Below are 21,747 nucleotides of genomic sequence, written 5' to 3' on the forward strand. Positions count from 1 at the left end.
TTCTAATTTTTATGTAGCAGAATTCCAGCAGCACCTACATACAGAGTATATATCTCTAAGTTGATACGATATTCACGGGCTTGTATTTCCTATCATGTTTTCCTTGATAGAAGGTTACTGCTCACTACATGCACTAGGAAGCTATTAAACTGAGAGTTGCAATTGGTGAAGTTGAAATCGTCCCTCGTAAATTGTACAGACGCCATAACGGGGTGATTGACAGTTATGAAATATCCGATTCACAGATGACAACAGATATGCTCCAAATGTCGTAACTACAATCCCGTCCCCTTTTCCCGGAATGTAACCTACCGAATTGGACTTATCACCGGGTTTGTACTAACATGAGCAACATGACGGGTGCCACATGTGGAGCCGAATCTGCTTACCCTTCCGGAGCACCTAGGACCACTCTCATTTTTTGTGGGGTTTGTGTTGTTCAGTCTTTAGTTTTATATGTTGTGTTTTGTGTACTGGTGTTTATTTGTCTTTTCCTTATAAGCCATGGCGTTGTCAGTTTATTTTTGACCTTTCAGTTTGAATGTCCCTGTGGTATCCTTCGCCTTTCTTTCACATAAATCAACTAATGGCAGCAGTTGATATGATAAACATTTTTGTCCAAATTATTCATAATGTAAACGTTTAAAATGAATCCACACGATGACATTTATTATGCATGATTCATGCAATCAATTAGAAATTATGCAATAAATGCATCTGTTTTATATTTGACGTCAAATATGAATGCTTTCTACAATTTGAACTCTTTTCAAATTTCATTTTACCAGTCCAGCATTTTTCGCCATACTGTAGAAGACGCTGTCTTTGTTCTGTAGTAAATTGGTGGGGGAATCAAACTCCTTTATTCTTCCAGTTTCAAGTACCATAACTCTGGAATAATCAAATACATGAACATGTAAAGATTCAATATGACAATAATATAAAAGCAACTTTTGTAAATGCGCTTGACTAAATCAAGTAGCCATTTTATCTTAAAGTCAAAACTAAAGTAACTACCATAAATATAATGCCATCATAACAGGAAAAGAAGAATAGTACGAGGAATATCTGATAAAACAAATCGTGAAGAAATAAGTTTAAACACATCTGATTACAGGTTTTTTTTTTACAGAAAGAGCCTACACTCGACTGAACCATTAAAAGAATTATAAAACTTATAAAATACCAGTTTTGAAATGACACTTATTTACGTTGTTTATGGATGTTAAACCGTTTGTCAAGGGATAACGGTGACAACGGTATATACAGTGGTTAATGCTTCATCGAAAATGACTTGCATTTGCAAATACTAGATTGTTGTGTTAATTTTGTTTATTAACGGAACATTATATTCTATTCTGACCCTCAGGAATGTATTCATTAGTTTTTATACATTTATTTTAAGGCGAAGCTTTCCATAGTTATAGCAAAATTGGTATAGTGTCTGAAAAGTTCAAATTTATTAATCAATCGAACAAAAGAATTAAGGTTGTGTATCATTTGGACAAAGGTAATCTTTAAAGCTTTGTTTAAGAGCTTTTTAAGGTTCATACTCTCAACTGGTTAACATTTGTGGCTTTCAAATATTTGTGTTTACTTAATACCATGAATCAAGTGTATAGGTAAGACATGTGTCAGGTGCACGTAACACAGTATCAAACGATACGATTGAAGATCAGTTACATATTAAGTATAACAGTTTTTTTTTTCATTTCATAAAACTTTCATAATAGAATTTAAATTAATTTCTACTGTATTGACAATCAAAAAATTTAGTTATCATCCTGCAACTTCTCATATCGCTTCGAGCTGATGTATGCATATTAAAAGTGAACAATCAATGGGCATCCTTATAAATTCCTCACCTGGTGTAATCCATAATTGTGTTTAATCTGTGAGCTATGGTCAATACTGTACAATCAGCAAACTCTGTTCTAATTGTGTTTTGTATAAGTTCATCTGTTTTTAAATCAACGGCAGCAGTTGCTTCATCTAGCACCAAGATTTTTGTCTTCCGTAGTAAGGCTCTTGCCAAGCACACCAACTGGCGCTGACCAACACTGTAACATGTGTTAATGAAACAAGGTAGTATCATGTAAAGGCAATATATAATGAACATTAAGACTTAATAGAATATTTCTTTAACTTTTGACGAAATTTTAAACATCCGCTTATCAATTACGCCTGTAGAAAGTATAAGGCATTTGATTCATGTTTGTTTTCAAGTAAAAACTGTTCCAACATTGAAAGATTATTGTTGTCGTACCTTAGGTTTTCCCCGCCTTCAGAACATTGGTGATCCATACCGTCTTCCAGTCCTTGGACGAAATCTTTTAAATGGGCATGTTCTAGTGCTCTCCAAATGTTTTCAGTCGAGAAAACGTCAAACGGGTCCAAATTCATCCTGATGCTTCCACAGAAAAGAACTGGATCCTATGTATAAATAGATAACGGGAATAATATGATGTCCATATCATTAAATAAATGAACATGTTCTTGGCAGGAAATTCATAAGGTATGCCTACGGAAAACGTCAAGATAATCGTTGTGATTATGAAAACAACAGTTTATGAATTTTCTCCGCTCGAAGCTTGTATTTTTTTTTATTTTTCTTAATTGAACTTCATCAGGAAATATCAAAGTCTAAATTTTAAAACTTACAAAACAATTAACCTCAAAGAAGCTCGAGAAGCTTTTATGAATTAAAGAAATTTAAAAAGAAAAGTCACATCCATATGAGGTCTGCTTTGCCTGAGAGATTCTAACCACAAGTTTCTTTCTAATTTAGTTTTTTAGGAAATAATTTAACAAATGTTTATCAGAAATCATATCATGCATATCTGTAGTGGAACGCTGGCTACTGAGAGGAGTAATATGAAAGTTGAAATTATGATTATGGATCATCAGATGATTCCTGGTCTTATTTATAATAAACTCTCACCTGTGGTATGATTGTGATCTTTGATCTTAAATCGTGAAGCCCAATTGTGGAAATATCGACACCATCGATAATTATATTGCCTTGTGCTGGTTCAAGTATTCTAAAGAGGGCCATTGTCAATGACGACTTTCCTGCTCCAGTCCTTCCAACTATCCCAATCTTCAGTCAAGTAAAAATAAAAATATTTTAGAGTAAAAGAAGAATTGACTTTTATACTACAATCGTGTGTAGGATGTTAGGCCAGAAAATGAGTTTTTTTTCAAATCCCAAGCGTGTTGTTGTTTCAAAATTTAAACGTGCATTTTATTCTTAAAAAGTTCATCATGGAAGCCAAGCTTAAACTTTAATATGCTATAAAAGCGTTACGTCTACATTATTCATATCAGCGGCACTCAATTTACAGTTTGAAATGCAAACTAGAATGCAAACATACACTTAACATTATATACATGTAACACTCAATATGCAAATGCAAAACATTGTCAAATTAAATATCATATGCAATCTTAAAATATAAAACCACATTATGAAACAAAGAGGTGGCATTGCAAAGGTTTGATTTATTTCAATTCAAGTCTAGCAAAACATAGGATATTGACACCATATACATGCAACTAGAAATATCTAATAATGACAAAAATGCATACAATAAGCAGTTCCTACCTTTTCACAGGGCAGTATTTTACTGGTTATTCCTTTTAATACTAAATCAAGGTCCTCTCTGTAGCGAACACCATAGTCGTTCATCTCTACACGACCTTCATCTGGCCATGTTGGTTTTGGCTTTGTTTCTTGAATCCTCCATAACGCCTACATATTATCAGATTGTTTGAGATAACTTGTACACAATAACATAATACCACAAAATATATATTAGATAAAATTATTTTTTTCACAAGAAAATATTTGAAGAGAAATGGTTGCTTTTACTGATAGAAATCCTTAATATATCATCTAATTTCATATGTTTGTAAGTTTGTGTATGTGTTTGTTTGTTTGTTTATTGGTCTATAAAGCTAATCTTGAGAACTTTGACAGCAAGGTATATTGGTGAGGAAGATGAAGTACCTACAAAACTAACAATCCTTGATAATAAAGATCACAGTCGTATACAACTCGCGACGAGTGGTGTTCGAACTTACAAACTCAGATGTGACAGGTTTGTGTCCACTAACCACTAAAGATGAACATCTAAGATCGTTTGGCTCTTAGTGTGCGTGCGACTGGTAGGATGTGTGGTTTTTTTAAGTCAACTGGGTTCAAAGACAGTACGGCTATGTTTTGTTGCAAAATTTAGTCCATAGATGATTAGCAAAAGTATGAAACTTGGAAATATTGTTGAGATGTTATAATGCATTCCTTCCCGTACGAAATTATAAGGCGTATTACGCCTGGAAATCTGGCGTAAACCAGGCGTAAGTGGTAGTTACGTGTCCGGATCCAGGCGTAATGGAGCAGGAAACGTAAATTTGTAGCATTTACAGGCGTAGAAAAAAGTGGTAAACATGGCGTAAATTGAAATAAGCCAGGCGTAAATTTTCCTACGGTCGTAAAACTGTTGGAAGGGCGTAAATCATAATACCCATAATGCTTTGTTAAAAGGATCATGGGAAATTTTTTCAAAATTTGGCTCTCTGGTATTAGCTTGCAAGTTGGACATATGGCAGCTTCATATATATTCAGGGGAAATTAACTTTTTTGTGCTTTTTGAAAGAACTTGAAATTGTAACTATGGAATCAAATTGATGAATGAAAATTGTGAAATGAAAGGAAAGTAGTATACATGGCCATGGTAAATAATAATTATGTGAGTAACTAAGTTATTGATTTTTTATTTTTTACCATTAATTTCTAATCTGGAAACCCTCATCCTTGGATAATAACATTTAAATCTTTCACAAGTTTGATTACAGTATTATCATTGATTTTTTTAGTTTAAATGACATTAATTTTCAAAACAACTTAGTCAAAATGCTAGTTTTATGTCAAGAAAAACTAATCGTCATAATTCTTATTTAAACTTAAACTTATTTGAGACAGTGTCTGTCTAATATGTATTTATTTATATAGCTTCTTCAATGGTTAATATTTCAAGTTTTATGTCAAACAGTGAGAACTTTAAGCAACAGTACAAGTTTGTATCTAATACACAAAGTACACAGCTAGGGTAACACACTGATTTAAATTAAGTGTAGTATTATGTAAGGACATTACGCCTGGTTTATTTATTGACCAGGCGTACTCATTTGCATATTACGCCTGATTTTCTGTCAACCAGGCGTACTCATTTAAATATTACGCCTAATTTTACGCCTGGTTTCCGCCTCAGTTACGCTTGGTTTCCGCCTGGTTTACGCCTGGTTGACGCCTGGACATGCATTCCTTAAACACTGCAATGACGCCAGGATAAAGTATGATTTCTACGCCTGGTTTCCGTGTCATTTACAGGCGTCTGATTTCGTACAGGTTATTGTCAAAACTTGAATTGTAATCAAACAGACATTCGTTAACCGTGCAATATAAGCATCCCACTGAAGAAAGATTCAAAACACATTTGTGTTACGCACTTTTTGAAAAAGTTGCATATTTATTTTTAACAATTGTGGTATAACTTGTAATCAAACACCAATTTAAAACTACAATGATGTAAATGTTAACAACTTATAAAATAGAAAAAACAAAGGATATTGGGTAACCATCCATGACCCAAAATCAGTACATGCACAGATAAAAAAACACAAAAAGCAAAGGAACAGCGCTTTTTTTTTGCTGTTCTTCATCTCAAAGTCACAGTGAGGCCTTCAGCAGGAATCACACAAACAAACAGTAACATCCGGTTTTTATTCGGATTCTCATTAGTCAGTCTATAGTTTCTTATGTATTGGTTTGTGGAATCTAGTTGTGTCATTTGTCATTTTTCATTTGTTGTGTTCGCTTCGACTTAAGAGTTTTGATAAAACATTTTGGTAGATTAATATTTTGTTCTGGTTTAAAGGCAAACGAATAAGAAGATGAAAACGAAAATTTGTTTTGTAATTCTCTCTAATATCAATACAACATTTCAATAAATCTAAATATACCTCTTTTGGAGTTTCAACGAATTCAGTGACTCTTTCAATACTAACAATGTTGGTTTCAAAATCGGCGTAATTCAACATAAACCATCGAATAAGATCCTTCATCTAAAAATATGAAAAGTTGTTATTGCGCTTGAAGTCAACATTGAGTTTTAAAAAACATGTCAGAATATGTGAGTAACAAAAAAATCCTCATGTTAAATGGCAAATAAAACATCATTATTTAAACGCTAGTAGATGTACAGGCATATGTATAAAGAATAACGCAAAATCAATAACAGAAATACATGTAATATATAAACCAACAATACAAAATAATCGATAAAAAACATCAGGACAATCAGTAACAATGAGAATTGGGCATGAACATATACCCACAAGAAAATTAACTTATGTGTATCAACAATGTAAAATGAAGGACAATCGAAGTGCAACAGGACCAGCTCACTTATTCAGCAGAGCACATTTCTTTTTTTGTTTTTGGGTTCGCTTTGCTCAATACTTATAAGTCTGTGACGAGTGTAATTTTGGACTATTGTTTGATTTTAAGTTATTTTGGTCGTTCTGTTCATCTACTACTCCCTTTGTTGTGTTGTTTTTTGTAGGGTTCACTGTGTTGTGCTGTTTTTGAGTAAGACTTGACAAAATAGTTTATCTAGGTAACATTGACGTGCTGCCTAAAGGTCTTTTGCTTTTGATTCCTTTTCTGTATAGGGCAACTAAAAATTCAAGATAAGATATTTTAGTGCAACTTTAATTTCAAATTTAGCTATTTATTATTGTCATTCTTACTTTATAGGCATATGTAAATGTCAAAGCGACAATCCCTACAGTGAGATGATCTTTACCAATCAGCGAAAACATACAGGCACAAAATACTACAATCGCTCCAAGGAAATCATTTCTGATATGTGTCCATCTAGAAGAAAGATCACATTTACATAATGATAAGATTGTCAATTAATGTAGATCAAATATATACAGAGATATATCCTGCCGAATTGACTTTAAATAAATCTAATACTAACAATGAACACTGCCCTTCCTGGATCTTGATATCTTTATCTTTAACGGGAAGCTTAATACCAAAATTTATGATAAAAGAGATGATTTTTCATTTCCTATTGTTAATTATCCATTTTTAGATGGTGACGTTCCCTTGTCGCCATCTTATGGTGTTTATATATCTCAACTTGTTCGATTCGCTCGTGTTTGTAACAACGTATTTGATTTCAACGAAAGAAATCTCTGTATAACTGAAAAATTATTACACCAGGGTTTTCGATATCACAAACTAGTCAAAACATTTACTAAATTTTATCATCGGTACAAGGACATCATTCGTAAATATAAATCAACACGCAGACATCTTATACGTTCAGGTATTTCACATCCAATATTTTATGGTAATATTCTTTACAAAGCACAAAAATGTCGGCATTCACCTCAAAAGCTAACCAAACCTTTAAACAGACTTATTCGGAATGGATATAGTTACGATACTGTTGTCAAGTCATTAAGGATTGCATATTTTGGTATTAATGTTGATTCACTCATAGGGTCTTTGCATCGGAAATAAACACATTTATTCTAAAACCAGTTGTTGGTATGATACGGGTTATGTTCTTCTCATATATTTTATGATGGTATGATACTAAACCCCTAAATGGAGGGACTGTACTTGATTTTCATATGATGAAGACATAATCTTTCAATCAGTTTAATTGAGTTCTGGAGCTGGAATGTCAGTAACTGCTAGTAGTCCTTTGTTCATTTATGGTTCATTGTCATTTTGCTTAATTTCTTTTGTTACCTATTCTGACATCGGACTCGGACTTTTTTTGAACTGAGTGTTACTGTGCGTATTGCTATGTGTTTCTTTATTCTACATTGGCTAGAGGTATAGGGGGAGGGTTGAGATCTCACAAATCATGTTTAACCCCGCCGCATTTTTGCGCCTGTCCCAAGTCAGGAGCCTCTGGTCTTTGTTAGTCTAGTATGTTTAACTTAAGTTCATTTATATGTTTTGGAATTTAGTGTGACGTTCATTTTCACTGAACTAGCACACAATTTTATTTAGGGGCCAGCTGAGGACCACCTCCGGGTGCGGGATTGCCTCGCTGCATTGAAGACCAATTGGTGGCCTTCGGCTGTTGTGTGCTCTTTGGTCGGGTTGTTGTCTCTTTGACATATTCCCCATTTCCATTATCAATTTTATGTATAGAAGAATTATGTTCTCTAACGATTCCCTTGTAACACAGATTCCATAACATTAAATTGGTCGCTTGTATAAAGAACTGTTCATAATTTATGACTACTGATTTTTTCTCTTTATTAGATAGTTATTCTAATCATGCAAGATGTGCAAGTTATTTCTAAACAATGTATTCATAAAACTATCATTTTCAAATTATGACAGTGAATGTTAAGCAACCAACAATCAACCAATCAAAATTATGGTAGTTCAAAAGTATTATGCAATTCTTATGATTCCCTAGTTTGTGAACTCTGAGATCAACAGTTCAAAACCTTGCTTTGGCCAAGCACATTTGACTGTAATCTTATTATTGATCACTATCATGTCAACTCAAGATATTTGCTTTGGCCATGTGAATTTGACTCCGATCTTATCATTGATCACTATCTTTCCAACTCTAATAATGTACGTTCAAAATCTCACTTTGGCCAGGAGTATTCGACTCCAATCTTATCGGTGATCATTAGCCTGTCAACTCCGAGATTGTAAGTTCAAAACCTAATTTCGGCTACATGCATCCGACTTCAATCTTAATAGGATATTGATTAAATTTCCAATTATCCTGTCGAAGGTTTGTTCTCTCCTGGTATTCTACAGATGACTACATCTATAAAACTGGTCATTCTGTAAGTGGCGTTAAACACAAACGATCAATTAACGCATCAGTTGTATTTATAGACTACAAAAGTTGAAGAAGGTTCCTTATAAAATCGGGACTGAAACTGTCCTAATGTATTTGACTGTGTTGTTAGGCAAAAAAAGGGTTAACGATATTTAAAAGTTATTGCAAGTTACAAATACTTTAGCCTAAAAAGTAATATAAAATTATGCAAATATATTAACTCACTTTCCTGTTGACCAAATAAGATTAATACAATTACTATAATCATCGCATCGATTTATCAACTCTTGGATAAATCTACTCTCCTGTTGGTATGCTCGTATGGTTGAACACCCTGATATGGTTTCACCCATATGGGAGTATATTGGTGATCGCGCAGCTGAACTTAGTCTTTGCAATTGCCGTCGGGTTGGTACTGTTGTTTGCTGGATAAAAGAAGGGAGATAACAAAACATGTACTATAATTCATTTTTTTTCAGATTAATTGTGACAAATCTTAAACATTGCTAAAGTTGAACAAAAAAAAATGTTCATGTTTAAAAAAATTCTTGCCTAAGCCTTTCTTTGTGTTCTACACTTATAAAAAGTAGACAGAATTCTTTGTTACAAATTTAAGTAAACAAACAAAAATTGACTTCATTTTTTTTTAATATTTATTTGACATGATTGGGTTTTTTTGTTATGATCAACTGGTGGTTCGCCGTGACTTCGGATTTGTTCCGTTGACCGTTCATGCAATTTCATCTTCCTTCCTGTGATTATTACTGAACTACTTGTTATGATCAACACGATATATGGCACTTCTACTGATAATCCCTCCACAGTAGGTCAACCCAAATTTTAGTTGGGTTTGTGCAGTTCAGTTTTGTTTTTGTAATTCTGTGCATTTTTTTGCTGCATGATTTTGACAGAATTGATCATCCTATCTACGTTTTTTTCATTCCCCCTATGTAACTCTTTTACGTTTTACATATAATATGACATATTAAATTAGAATTTGTTTACAGTGAACTCAATCGAGAACATATGTTGTAAATAAACATCAAACAAAAAAAAAACTAATACATTGTGTGCAAACACTTTTCCTGACTTACATTAATCAGGTAAAATTACAAATTTATCATTGGATAATTTAAGAACGACATGTCCTATGCATGTCAGAGTTGCTACATGTACGGACCTATGAACCGATGATATCAACGAGAACTAGTAATCTAAAGTTTAAGAAGAATAAATCGTTACTCTAGTTAACCTTTTTTGTCATTTGGTTTCTGGTGGAGAATTATCTCATTGGCTATCATACCACGTCTTCTTATATTTTTTTTTATCATACTAGAAAAACTAAGGATATTGGTATCAATCCATGACACAAAATCAGTACATGCACAGCAAAAAACACACAAAAAATAAGGACCAGCACTTTATCTGTTTACTTTTGTAGTCGGGTGCATTCATTTGTGAACACGTTTCGACAAACTATGTAGAAATCGTTTATAAAAGATGAATGCAATTATGTTAAAATGTATAAAAGCACTTACCTGGATGTACCAAAAAGCCATACTTATTGGTACCACGACCAAAATCATATGAGGTGTCCCACTGCACATGGCCATTACAGACATGATAAAATAGAAACCGCTGACTACTACATCTTTGAACATAAATACAATGTCTTCATCAATAGACTCAATATCTTTTGAAAATCTGTTGATGATTCTACCAAGTGGAGTTGAATCAAAAAAGCTCATCGGTGACATGAGAACGTTGTTTAGTAAGCTAGTATGGAGCTTTCTAGCTCCATTTATCATAGCGATTTCTACCAATTGTTCTGTTATCAGGATAAGTATGCCTAAAATTATTAAATGTAACGTTCAAGGTTTAAAGTTATATTTTTACATGTATATTTCAAATCACTAAAAACAGGTACGACCGAATATTTTTTATCATTATCACAAATAAGAAATTACACTTCAGGTTTGCTTTCGAAGGGCTTTTCTGAAATAGTCTCTTTCAGGTAAATTAAAAAACCAAATATTTTGGAAACTTAAAAAAAACTTCAACAAATACCCAAAATATCTACCCAAGTCAACAATGTATGAGAAAGTGTAATAGCTTTATGATATAACCAAATGAAACAGTATGCAAATCTTGTTTTTCACTTATGTTTAAACTTGCCTCTTATTAAGCCTATGGCTCCATACACACCAACTCTCATTTTGATAGATGGTCGGTCCTTTTCGTCAGAACTAGCATCATCAGTGATTTTACTTAGCCACACGTCCAAATATATTTCCGCTACGTAATGTGCCATATTGAATGCTAATGCAATTATACACAACTTAATACCAATAGCTCGCACGTAGGACATTATAACACTGACCTTCACCTATTGAAAACAAAAGTATTTTTATTTATGCATTTATGTCAATACAACGTTTTGAAAGCAATGATAGTTAATTTGATTTTTTTTTTCACTCTTAACCACAGAGTTTTTTTTAAGTTAAGTCTTTAACAAACTTATGCAATGTTTTTTATGTTGCTTTTTGAAGATATTTATGTTGACAAAATCTTACAAAGAAATATGAAAAAAGTTGAATCTTGAGGAAGTAGTTCCATGAAGGATAACTAAACTGTTTAACGCAATGTTTATAAAAGAAAGAAATTTTGTGAATTAGTGGTCATAGTTTAAACTGACAATGTTGGATAAGTTAAAATATACGAGTGTTCTTGTCGTGCTGTATTATCAATGAGCAGTGAATGATATTTTATTTGTTTTGAAGAATTAATTAAATTAAAAATGTTCATTGACATATTTTAAGATAAATATGATACCGTTCCTGATTCAATGGTTTCATCTTCTATCAGTGATGCTTTGGTGCATTTTTCATTATCATTCGTGATAATACACTTTGATGCTTGTCTTGACAAACAACGTGAGGATAGTCTGCAAAATAAAAATAAAATAACAAAATACCAAACTCCAAGGAAAATTCAAATGGAAAGATACTCAAAAGCTCAAACACATCAAACATGTCATATGAATGAAAAATCACTGTCATATTTCTGACTTGGTACAGGCATTTCCTTAGGTAGAAATTGGCAGATTAATCCTGCTTTTATAGCTAGCTAAATCTCTCACTTCGTATATAATTCAATATTGCGTCCTTTTAATTTTACTCATAGTGTCAGAATGTACAGTGTGATTGAATATGCTATTGAATGAATCTTGCCTGTCATAAAATACTACCTACATGAAAACGATATGATCGAGATGAACGTCTGTTATGTAATAATGATATCTTTTGTCGAAATGTTTAGTGAATACAATACATTTGTGTGTGCATTTACCATTTTCACAATTTCAAAAATGTAGTATTTATAATGTAGAACTGGTCATGAATTTTTTCAGCAAATCAATGTAATTTTTTTTATCGCTATTTACATGTAGTATGTTTTTCCTTTGATCTTTTTCGGGATAATTTTGCATATCATACTACTCGCTTAAAATAGAAAATTATCGTCTGAGACTAAAGGCGCACTTGTCGTTGTTAGGTAAACATCAACGACGTCATAGGCAAAATAGCGATAAACAGATCATCAATGATGGCCTTTCAAACTCGAAGGTTTTTCACGACTACATCTCATCTCAAGGCTGAGATCTTATAAATACTAGTCAATAAAAACAGAATCAGATAATCTGAAATTTTAAAATAAAGTCAACAGACCTCGTTCCTTTGAAGTTGATGCAATTTTGTTTTGTTTTTGTTGATTTGTATCTGCTAAATGAATTAATAAGATTTGACAAGTGCTACATGCGGAGTTAGATCTGGTTACCCTTCCGGAGCTCCTAAAGATCAACATCGATTTTTAGGGGAATTCGTGTTGCTCAGTTATTAGTTTTCTATGTTGTGTTTTGTATACCATGTATACTGTAACGTTTGTCTTTTGATCAATAATTCTTTTACCATGGCGTTGTAAGTTTATTTTCGAACAATGTATCTTTAGCCTATTTTTGAACCTTGCTAAACAATTGTTGCCTCTTATTTACTATTTAGCAACACGACGGGTTCAACAAGTAGAGCCAGATCAGCTTACCCTTCCAGAGCACATGAGATCACCTCAGTTTTTGATTGGGTTCGTGTTGATCAGTCGTTGGTTTTCTATGTTGTGTTTTGTGTACTGTTGTTGGTATGTTTGTCTTTTTCTTTTTTAGTCATGGCGTTGTCAGTTTTTTTTCGACTTAAGGTTTGAATGTCCCTTTGGTATCCTTTATTTCCATACAAACTGTATAGTGCCTCTGTATTTTAAGTAAGTTTTTTTTCATAATCATAATAATTGATTCTTAGTTTGTAAAAAAATGACTATTTTAATATAAAAACAAGAATGTACACGGATGCCCCATTCGCACTATTATTTTCTATGTTCAGTGGACTGTGCAATTGGGATCAAAACTCTAATTTGGCATTAAAATTAGAAAGATCATATCATAGGGAACATTTGTACTACGTTTCAAGTTGATTGGACTTCAACTTCATCAAAAACTACCTTGACCAAAAACTTTAACCTGAAGCGGGACAGACGGGCGGAAGAACGGACGAACGAATGAACAAATGAACGAACGGACGCACAGTCCGAAAAAAATTATCGAATTATCTGTATAGATGCAATGAAAGTCTCTATTTTCACTTCCGAATTCATCGATTTTTGATTTCTTTAGTAATTAAAAAATAAACACAAAAAGCCTCTTTTTTTTGTCAAATTAACCTATTTTCAAAAACATACACGATACACCGTATCTTATAAGTCTACCACTAACATTTGATATGAAAGCCATCCCATGATGTCAAATTGATCAACACGAATGAAACATGTGAAACAAGTGAATCTGTGAGCTACTGCTCACTAATGATACCCCTGCCCGCTAAAAGTATAAGGTAAACAGGAAGTTGTTGAGGGATGAATCTGAAAACGCATCACACGGTATAGCTGACTTATGTAAACCCTGAAACCAAATTTCAGAAATCCTTGTATTGTAGTTCCTGAGAAAAATGTGACGAAAATTTTCAACTTGGCTATCATGTGTAAAATGAAACAAGTGTTCGATTAACAGAAAGTTGTTGAGTGATTAATCTGAAAACGCCTCACACGGTATACCTGACTTATATTAACCCTGAAACAAAATATCAGAAATCCTTGTATTGTAGTTCCTGAGAAAGATGCGACGAAAAATATTCATGGGACTGACAGACGGACTGACGGACGAACTGACGGACTGACTAATGGACAGGCAGAGGTAAAACAGTATACCCCCACTTTTTTAAAGCGGGGGTATAATGACCAACATTTCACAGTCAACCAATAGTGACATCGACAGAGGGATAAAAATGTTATGTATAAACAATCAAAATTACAAGAATAGTTAAACGAATACATTGAATAGTGTATACCGATGTCAAGTCAGCTACAAATATTCGATTATTCAAGAGTATTTACAATATGTTTTGTAGGGTGCCTCTGTGTAAACAGCTCATTGTGTATAGGAAATCTTACCTATTCATAATACTGTGTTCACTTTCGTCTTCAACGCATATATCGTTTATAATATCATCTAAGGGGTCAGGGTTGTATATGTTTCTATCTTCTAACCACTGCAAATGTTGATTGGAAGTATGATGCAATTTTTCATGCAAGGAACTATTCAAATATTTTGTGGTAGAATGAATATCTGCTGACTGTTGTCTCAGAAAATTTTTCTTCAACACACATTTTTCTACCGTTTCATTTTCTAATCCATATTCAATCGTCTTTTTATATATTTCAGAGTGACGTCTAAGTAATGTGGGTCTTTCAGAATGACGACTTAGTAATGAGGGTCTAGACTTGTATGATTCATCCTCGCTTGATTCCATTCTTTTCAATTGTGCTATCTCTGACAGCTGTCTATAAAGAATATTAACATTGATTAACTATATACTAAACACTTCAACTTTATGATATATTTATATAATATGATAAAGTTGAAAATAAAAATTATGCATGTATTTAATGGCCATGAAAAGCGCATTTTAAATCGCAGTTTATTCATATCTTGTTTGGTTATTAACATAACTTTGTTTGTAAATGGTTAGTTATTGCAGCACAAATCCCTTTTTGAATGATATCATAGTTATATTGGAATTAAAACTAAAATAATTTTTAAAAAAAAAGGAAACAATGTTAACAATGACAATTACATTAATAAAAAATATATACCTCATTAGAACTGATGAACTTCCACTTCTCTCTAGTTCGGATGCAACTTCTTCTGTTAATGCAAGAGCTGAAAAATTGAAAAATACTCATTACTAAATAATATAAACAGATAGCGTTAAAAGAAATATTAAAGGGTATGCATTTATATGAAAATAAATAAGCTTTAAAGAGATGCTGGTTAATTTCAGAGCAACTATATCATAGATTAGACGACAAAAAAATCTACAGTCAACCTCTTCCTTAAAGGACGGGCAGACAGCTGTAACACAGTGTATTCCTCTTCCATGCTACAATTAATAGTCCACAAAAAATATAAGAATAAGAAAAACCTAAATAATCAAATGTATGATATATGTAACAATGAATGTATGTCCATTGATCAATTACAAAACACATGACGATTTTAATGTTTTCAAAATAATTGCTTCAGCCCTAGAATGTTAAAACCTTCCCAACGAAATTCGTATGGTGTAATGGTTTAATGCGTATGATTGAATGGTTTAAGATGTATGGTGTTAAGGTTTAAGGTGTATGGTGTGATGGTTTATGGTTTATGGTATAATGGTTTAATTTGTATTGTAAAATGGTTATAAGTGCATGGTAAAATGGTTGAATAGGTATGGTATAAAAGTTTAAAGTTGTATGGTGTAATGGTTTTAAGTGCATTCTATTATTGCTTAATGCGCATGGTGTTATGGCATTAACTGTATGGTGTAATTGTGTAAGGTATATGGTGTATGTGGTGGTGGTATGCCGTAAATACTACATGGACGTTCTTAAGAATGACATGTTAAATTCACCTACATTCAAGTCCGTGCGCTCCACAGAGAGTCATATAGTAAACAAACATATCATAACCACATCATAGCTTAAGGCTTCTTCTGAACATTTGTAGGTTCCAACTATGTATTGGTAACCTATACTACACAAAAAACAGTTAAATATCGTTTCATCTCGGCCTCTAGTAAGTGTTCTACAACTGATCTTTCAGTGCTTTTAACAAGTTCATTAACTACATGTACTATCAAAAAACTTACTATAAACTATTGTAATAAAATATATGAAAATAGTGGAATTAACTTTTTTTGGAGTGTAAAAAATTGTTTGGATGTTTTAGATAAATTAAGTGCTTTTGATGGTCCTTTTGATTCTGGTCACAGTTTTAACTTTTCTACTCTTTACACTACACTTCCTCACAATCTTATCTCAAAAGTTTTCCTATTTAATTAAATGATCGTTTGGTAAATCTGAATGCAAATATATTTGCTGCAATTCATTTAATGCCTTCTTCTCTAATGAGAAAAGTAAATATGCTAGATATACTTACTGGTGTGATGAGATGATTGAAGCTGTTAATTTTCTCCTTGATAATAATTATGGACGTTTCGACAACAAAGTTAATCGACAGTTTGTAAATATTCCTATGGGCACTATTTGCGCCCCTTTAATAACAGATTTGTTTGTGTACTGTTATGAATCACAGTTTATGACCAAACTCAGTAAAGACCCGTCTATTTTGCATTCAGTTGATAAATAAACAACACTTACCGTTATCTTGATGATATTTTTTCGTTAAATAATCAAGAATTTTCTAAATATACTGCCGAAATTTACCAAAAGGAACTTACTTTGAATAAATCAAATATAAACGGTAATAACTGTCCTTTCCTAGATTTAGATATATCGCTTTTACACGGGAAACTCCACACTAAAATTTACGACAAAAGGGAAGATTTTTCGTTCCCTATTGTTGATCTACCCTTTTTGGATGGTGATGTTCCTTTGGCACCATCTTACAGTGTTTATATTTCACAACTAGTTCGCTATGCCCGTGTCTGTTGTGACGTTTTTGATTTTAACGAACGTAATCTATGTATTACTGGTAAATTATTAAGCCAGGGATTTCGTTACCACAAATTACTTAAAACCTTTACTAAATTCTTCCATAGATATAAAGATTTGGTTTTGAAGTTTGGTTGTACCTGTAGAAAACTTATTTCAAACGGGATAGCACATCTTCATATTTACGGAAATGTTGTTAACTGTTCCCGGAAATTCATAACCGATCCTGGTAAACTTATCGATCCTTTAAATAAACTTATTCTAAAAGGTTACCAATTCAACACTGTAATAAGATCATTGAATATTGTTTTTATTGGTATTAATATTGATTTTGTTATCAGTAAATTAAAAGGATACTAAATATTATTCTGATATACATATACACATTTATGGATCTACAATCTGTCGATACCTGTATCTTGGCATTGCACAAGGTCATGTTTTTCTCTGACTGTTTATGACGTCTTTACACTAAATCCTTTGGATGTTGGATGTGTACTGATTGATAATTTAGACTTAGATGCATGATTTTTTTTATTAGTTGTTAGTGGCTTTGCACTAGCTGTCAGTAACTGCGCGTACTCTCAGATCAGTATTTAGTGTCTTTTTGTTGTTGGGATATACAAGTACCCGGCCACGTCCACTCTGTGTTTTTGTTAGATGTATTTCTATTTGTATCCATCTGATGAGTTAAGCCTTTTTTCAACTGATTTTTATAGTTCGTACTTATGTTGTACTGTTACACCACTTTCCAAGGTTAGGGAGAGGGTTGGGATCCCGCTAACATGTTAAACCACGCCACATTCTGTATGTATGCGCCTGTCCCAAGTCAGGAGCCTGTAATTCAGTGGTTGTCGTTTGTTGATGTGTTATATATTTGTTTTTTGTTCATTTTTTGTACATAAATTAGGCCGTTAGTTTTCTCCTTTGAATGGTGTTACATTTGTCATTTCGGGGCCTTTATAGCCGACTATGCGGTATGGGCTTTGTTCATTGTTGAAGGCCGTACGATGACCTATAGTTTTTAATTTCTGTGTCATTTGATCTCTTGTAGAGAGTTGTCTCATTGGCAATCATACCTCATCTTATTTTTTATAATGGTGTAATGGTTCAAGGTGTATTGTGTAATAGTGTTAGTTGTATGGTGTAATGTGGTAATGTTTTAAGGTGTAATTGTGTAATGGTCTAAGGTGTATGGTGTAATGGATTAAGGGGCATGGTTTATGTTGTATGGTACATTGTACATTGTAATTGGGGAATACTATATCATTTTTAAATGTTAGTCCATTTTAGAAAAACAAATAATGAAGCATGCAATTTCTTGACTCACACTAATTTTTGGGCAATTTTGAACGATGCGAATCTATTGTGATTCAAAATTCTGAAAGGGGATAGATGAAAGGGTTTTTGGAATTTCGTTTTGTGTAGTTTTGTATGATGAAACTGTATCGTATAAATTTTGAAGTTAACTCCATTCAGGGAGTTTATGACCTTTATTTCCGATTTACAAAGTATGAAATAAATCTTATGAACAGAAGTATACCTTCTTGTTCTTCTTCAGGGTCTCCACATGTCAGTTCTTCTATCATATATATTTTCAAAAATTTTGCAAAAGCGCCATCATGTCCAATGAGTTCAGTAAATGATCCTATTTCTCCTACTTTACCATCAACTAGTGTGATTATCATATCCATATTTCTAAGAAAGCTAAGTCCGTGTGTTACAAGTATTCTTGTCTGTAATTATATATATCATGTATATAAACACTTTACATATTAAAATACTGATTTATCAATTAGCTTGAATAATAGTATTTGATCAAACAAATGAGAAGTATCAACACCATGTGTCATAAAAGTATATCATACCAAGTGTCATAAAAGTATATCATACAAAGTATTGCATCTGAATTGACACACATTAAGCAATAGGTGTTTGCTTAACTTCATAAGCACTTCTGTGTTGACATGAATTATCATTGATATGGTCATAATTATAAATTAACATTTTACAAAATTTGGAATTTTTGAAACACTTAGACTTTTCTACCTCAGGAGTAGATTAATTTAGCCGTATTAGGCAAATTTTCAGGAATTTTTGGTCCTCAATGCTCTTCAACTTCATATTTATTTGGCCTTTTTAATATTTTTCAATTGAAGCGACACTGATGAGACTTTTGTAGAAAAAATGCGCCTCTTGCGCAAATATAAAATTTTAATCCTGGTACATGTATCTATGATGAGTTTATTTAAATATTAGTCAGATATTCGAAATCAACTGGTTTTTTTTTATATGTTATGCCTTCAGATATTTTGCCCACTAACCCCCTACTTTCCCTTCCCATTATTATTTTATAAATAGTTAAAAAAAAAGTTTCAAAATGTTATAAAACTCTTATTTTTTTTTTCTATATTTTTTTAAAAACAAAGTATGCAAATGATAAAAGCACGAACAATCTAGATAGAATCATTTCACGACAAATTATCAACGTCAAATTTCTCCAAAAAAGGACCATTGACCATTCATTTTCTTTCTGTGTAATTAGTTCCGGTATTTAGCATATTTAGCTACTACAAAAATGTCAATAAAGAAGGAACGTGCCTATTGCCAATTGCTGACCTACTATATTTGATGAGCTGCCGGTTAAATTAATCTTTAGACCCTAAGAGTACTACCAGACCAGTATGTACCGAATCTTTGTTGACATATAACATCCTGTGGTCATAATTATGTTTTTAACATAATTTTGATATATTTGAAACACTAAAGATTTTCTTCTGGTATGTTAAGGTGTTCTTTGCTGTATTAGGTATACTCATTTCTAATGATTGGTGTTAAGTGCTGTTTCACTTCGAACTTGATTTTGATTTCTAACTATTTGTATTCGATAGCCTCTTTCATGATGAAAGCACGTCTGGCAAATCAAAACAAATAAGCTTTGTACCATGGATGAGTGTTAACTGATACATACCTTGTCCTTCAAAATACCACTTGGACCTATAACTGAATCGAAAATATGTTTACCAACGTGTGAATCTACAGCACTTAGTGGGTCGTCAAGGAGATATATATCCGCGTCTTTATACAATGCTCGTGCTAAGCTTACTCTTTGTTTCTGTCCTCCACTCAAATTGATGCCCTGTGTAGTTGAATATGTATTCTTAATCATGATATCAATATGCATTTTAAGGAGTATCTGTATTTATTAGCAGTTGCGATTTGTATACGTATGGTATATATCTGGTATATTCATGACAACTTAGATATAAAAGGCTGTGAGAGGTGCTGAAAATTGAAACTTATAATGAACAAAAAACTGAAATGCATAGAATACAGATTCATATATCCTGTCTTAATTTATAATCAAAATCTTCAATTCAAAGGTTTGTGCAATACACACGCAACAAACGAGAACATTTCTTCTTTCTTTCATTTTTACTAAATGCGCCAATATTTCATGTATTACTGCAAAAAAAAAAAAATGTTTTTAGAAATTATCGATCTTAAAAACAAGAGATAATAACTGCATATTTTACCTTTTCACCAATTTCAGTTTGATCACCAGCTGCAAACATTTCTAAGTCTTTTCTTAGAGATGTTGCATCAATTATTTGCTCATATGTCTTTTGCTTCAGTTTATCGCCGAATAACACATTGTCCTGTAATGTTGCATTCATTATCCATGCTTGCTGAGCAACATATGCAACCGAACCCTGTAGAGAGACATGATATTGAAATATATGAGGGAGTTTATAATGTAAGTGATCCCATCCTTTTATACAAAGTAATTCCGCCAAATATAAAACTAAGGAGATGTCGTTTGATAACCATTTAAACAAATATCCACCAAAGTTCTGTAAATACTTGAAAAGAGAGTATAAGAAAAACAGAAATCCGTGCTGGAACTTTGGTAAAGCAACAAAGAGGAAACAGCACTGGTGTCAACTGCTCTTCATCTTGAAAGCACTGAAACCTTTAGCACGGAGTATGAAATCACACTTCACGTATTAATACTCAACATACAATTGTTGAGGGTTGACTGAAGAGCCTAGAATTTTATAAAATGTATAATCAAAATAAGCTTCACCTCGGGCCATCTAAAGAGGAGACATTATTGTTTATTTCTTATCATTTCGATGGTTTTCTGAACAGGCATGCTGTCAGTTTTGCTTACTTTAAAACAAACTATCAACCAAACATAATTGCTGAAACATCTATATCTATCTTATCGATAAACCAGAAAAAACAAATATAAATCAACAAAAAATATCAACTGTACATGAATGATAACACGTGTTTAATATCTGTGGAAATGAATTTATTTTAATTATTGAAGACGTCTTACGTACTTTTACATTTATGTTTGACGTATCCGTCTCCAATTCATCAAGAAGTGACGTTACAAATGAAGATTTTCCTACGTACCTTTACATTAATGTTTGCCGTATCCGTTTCCATTTCACCAAGAAGTGAAGTAAGAAATGAAGATTTTCCAGATCCTACAGATCCAACTACTGCAATAAGTGATCCTTCTGGTATCTTCAGATTGATGCTACAATTACATTAATTAATTGAAAAGATATTCAACTTACGCATCAACGAGAGATATACACATATTTTCTTGTTGGTATGTATTTTATACAGCTGGTCGATTAAAAGCTCATTAGAGCTTATGGTATGTCCTGGTTTTCATTCTTTACCGAATCTAATTATAATAAAACTTATTTATTCATAAGCCTTTAAAGTTGTCTTGCGC

General features: G+C 32.6%; 1 protein-coding gene across 6 annotated transcripts in view; it reads right to left on the reverse strand.

The window, feature by feature from the left end:
• The window catches only part of LOC127707424 (multidrug resistance-associated protein 1-like), a 63,874-nt gene that overhangs the window by 14,896 nt on the left and 27,231 nt on the right, over positions 1-21,747 (reverse strand). The window contains exons 17-33 of one of the 6 annotated variants that reach the window (XM_052211931.1): positions 21,417-21,543; positions 20,528-20,704; positions 19,963-20,130; positions 18,535-18,727; positions 15,150-15,216; positions 14,448-14,837; positions 11,730-11,841; positions 11,073-11,283; positions 10,436-10,746; positions 9,123-9,322; positions 6,811-6,937; positions 6,022-6,123; positions 3,605-3,751; positions 2,942-3,100; positions 2,267-2,433; positions 1,866-2,060; positions 642-891 (exon numbers count right to left, since the gene is read on the reverse strand). In XM_052211931.1, the coding sequence (XP_052067891.1) occupies positions 777-891; positions 1,866-2,060; positions 2,267-2,433; positions 2,942-3,100; positions 3,605-3,751; positions 6,022-6,123; positions 6,811-6,937; positions 9,123-9,322; positions 10,436-10,746; positions 11,073-11,283; positions 11,730-11,841; positions 14,448-14,837; positions 15,150-15,216; positions 18,535-18,727; positions 19,963-20,130; positions 20,528-20,704; positions 21,417-21,543 (2,968 nt within the window). In that variant the 3' untranslated portion in view covers positions 642-776. Of the gene's footprint in view, positions 1-641; positions 892-1,865; positions 2,061-2,266; positions 2,434-2,941; positions 3,101-3,604; positions 3,752-6,021; positions 6,124-6,810; positions 6,938-9,122; positions 9,323-10,435; positions 10,747-11,072; positions 11,284-11,729; positions 11,842-14,447; positions 14,838-15,149; positions 15,217-18,534; positions 18,728-19,962; positions 20,131-20,527; positions 20,705-21,416; positions 21,544-21,747 lie in introns of those variants that run through there. The other 5 variants (XM_052211936.1, XM_052211933.1, XM_052211934.1 and 2 more) reach the window with 5 other exon arrangements.

The sequence above is a fragment of the Mytilus californianus genome, unplaced genomic scaffold, assembly GCF_021869535.1.
Source record: "Mytilus californianus isolate M0D057914Y unplaced genomic scaffold, xbMytCali1.0.p SCAF_7, whole genome shotgun sequence".
In the NCBI taxonomy this organism is placed as follows: domain Eukaryota; kingdom Metazoa; phylum Mollusca; class Bivalvia; order Mytilida; family Mytilidae; genus Mytilus; species Mytilus californianus.